General features: G+C 51.7%; 1 protein-coding gene across 1 annotated transcript; it reads right to left on the bottom strand.

The window, feature by feature from the left end:
• Positions 1–378: 378 nt before the first annotated feature.
• Positions 379–1,169, bottom strand: H310_14515 (hypothetical protein; the record flags this gene model as incomplete). Its single annotated transcript, XM_008882394.1, has 2 exons — positions 379–888; positions 915–1,169. The coding sequence occupies 2 exons, from the start codon at positions 1,167–1,169 to the stop codon at positions 379–381; spliced, it is 765 nt and encodes a 254-aa protein (XP_008880616.1).
• Between the last annotated feature and the right edge of the window lie 286 nt (positions 1,170–1,455).

The following is a 1,455-nucleotide window of genomic DNA, read 5'->3' as shown; positions in this document are numbered from 1 at the left end:
CGCTTCTCCGACTCTCTAAGTGCTTGAGCCTACTTTGCCCCGTCGTGACACATGAGATTAGAGTTAACAGAAAACAAGAAATGCGTGACCTCATAAAAACTTTATTGCTGTAATCGTGTTCCCTGCATACAGATTCTAGTTTGTTTGGCAAAAGTTGCAAGTGAATCTTCACCCCAACACACAAAAGCAGTACAAATAATCCGAATATTTTTACTTTCTACGAAGCAGACAAGCCATTGACCAGGTCGCACAGCTCATCGAGACGATCTTCTTCCTCCAACCTAAGCCAGAGCATGTCGAGAACAATAGAATAATCACATTCCGCTTGTTTCTGTCCTTTGCTTCGTGGCATGTCGTAAGTGTTGTTGCCCTCCACACCTAGGCACGCTTGGAACACACACGAAGCAGAGTCCCAAAAGTCTTGTCCAGCGTCGACGGCGCCAAGTCTTCAAACGACTGCTCGACGGTGCACACCAGGTCTTCAATAGACGAGCACTCTATTCGTTGCTGAAGTGCTTGAATAGAGTTGAAAAAGCCGAGGTCAAGAACGTTCATGTCGGGCGATTGGGCCGGCTGGTTGAGCACCCTGATATCCCAACCACCCGACATGCAAGAGCTGACCACGGAAACATCGTCCGGCGCGACGTGAGACTTGGCGTTGTCTTGTTGCACGAAGGTCGTCGGCGGGGCATCGTAACTGAAGGGGCGCCATTTTTGCTTGAGTGCGGGAATGACCTTGTCGACGAGGTATGACCGATAAACATCTCTTGTGACTGACACAGGCTTGTAGACAATAGTCCCCGCCGGTCGATTGACACAGTCCTCTTCGCTGCCGTGGAGCGCAAGAACGGCCAGCATCCCACCTTGCCGTCCCACCCATGGCGTGGCCTTGCGACGGCAACCAAGAACATCACCTTGGTGATGTGCGACACTCCTTGGAGTTGACGTCTTGAAGGCTTTTCCTCGTCGGTCCACATGTAGAAAGGACGACGAATCTTCGTGATATAGAACCAATTTTCGGCCACGTGGACGACGTTAAACAATTCATTATGGCTCTCGTTACCTAGGTCTGACGTGAAAAACTTGTGGTTGATTCGCTCCTGCTTGTGGTGTTCCTTGAGTGCCGGCCGTGTCCAGCAGGTACGCTTGAGGATCCACCGCTGCTTCATATAGTTCCAAATGGTCCATGTAGATAAACCAGTGTGGGCGGCGAGGCTCCGGTACGTTTGTCGAAAACGAAGTGGTGTTGCTTTGATCCGCCGTTCAATTTCATCCAGCGCGTAGGTTTTCTTCCGACCGCGAAGGTGATTTCGCGTGGACACGTCTGCGCGTCTATCACATGGGCGAGCCCTTGCTCGTTGCATGATGCGCCACCCAGTCGTCTCATGGACGTTGTATTTGGCGCAGACGTCGGCGACGATTTCGCATGAGAGCTTGCCATTCGAGCTGCGCGTC

The sequence above is a fragment of the Aphanomyces invadans genome, assembly GCF_000520115.1.
Source record: "Aphanomyces invadans strain NJM9701 unplaced genomic scaffold supercont1.73, whole genome shotgun sequence".
NCBI lineage: Eukaryota > Oomycota > Saprolegniomycetes > Saprolegniales > Verrucalvaceae > Aphanomyces > Aphanomyces invadans.
This window is presented reverse-complemented; position numbering and strand designations above follow the sequence as displayed.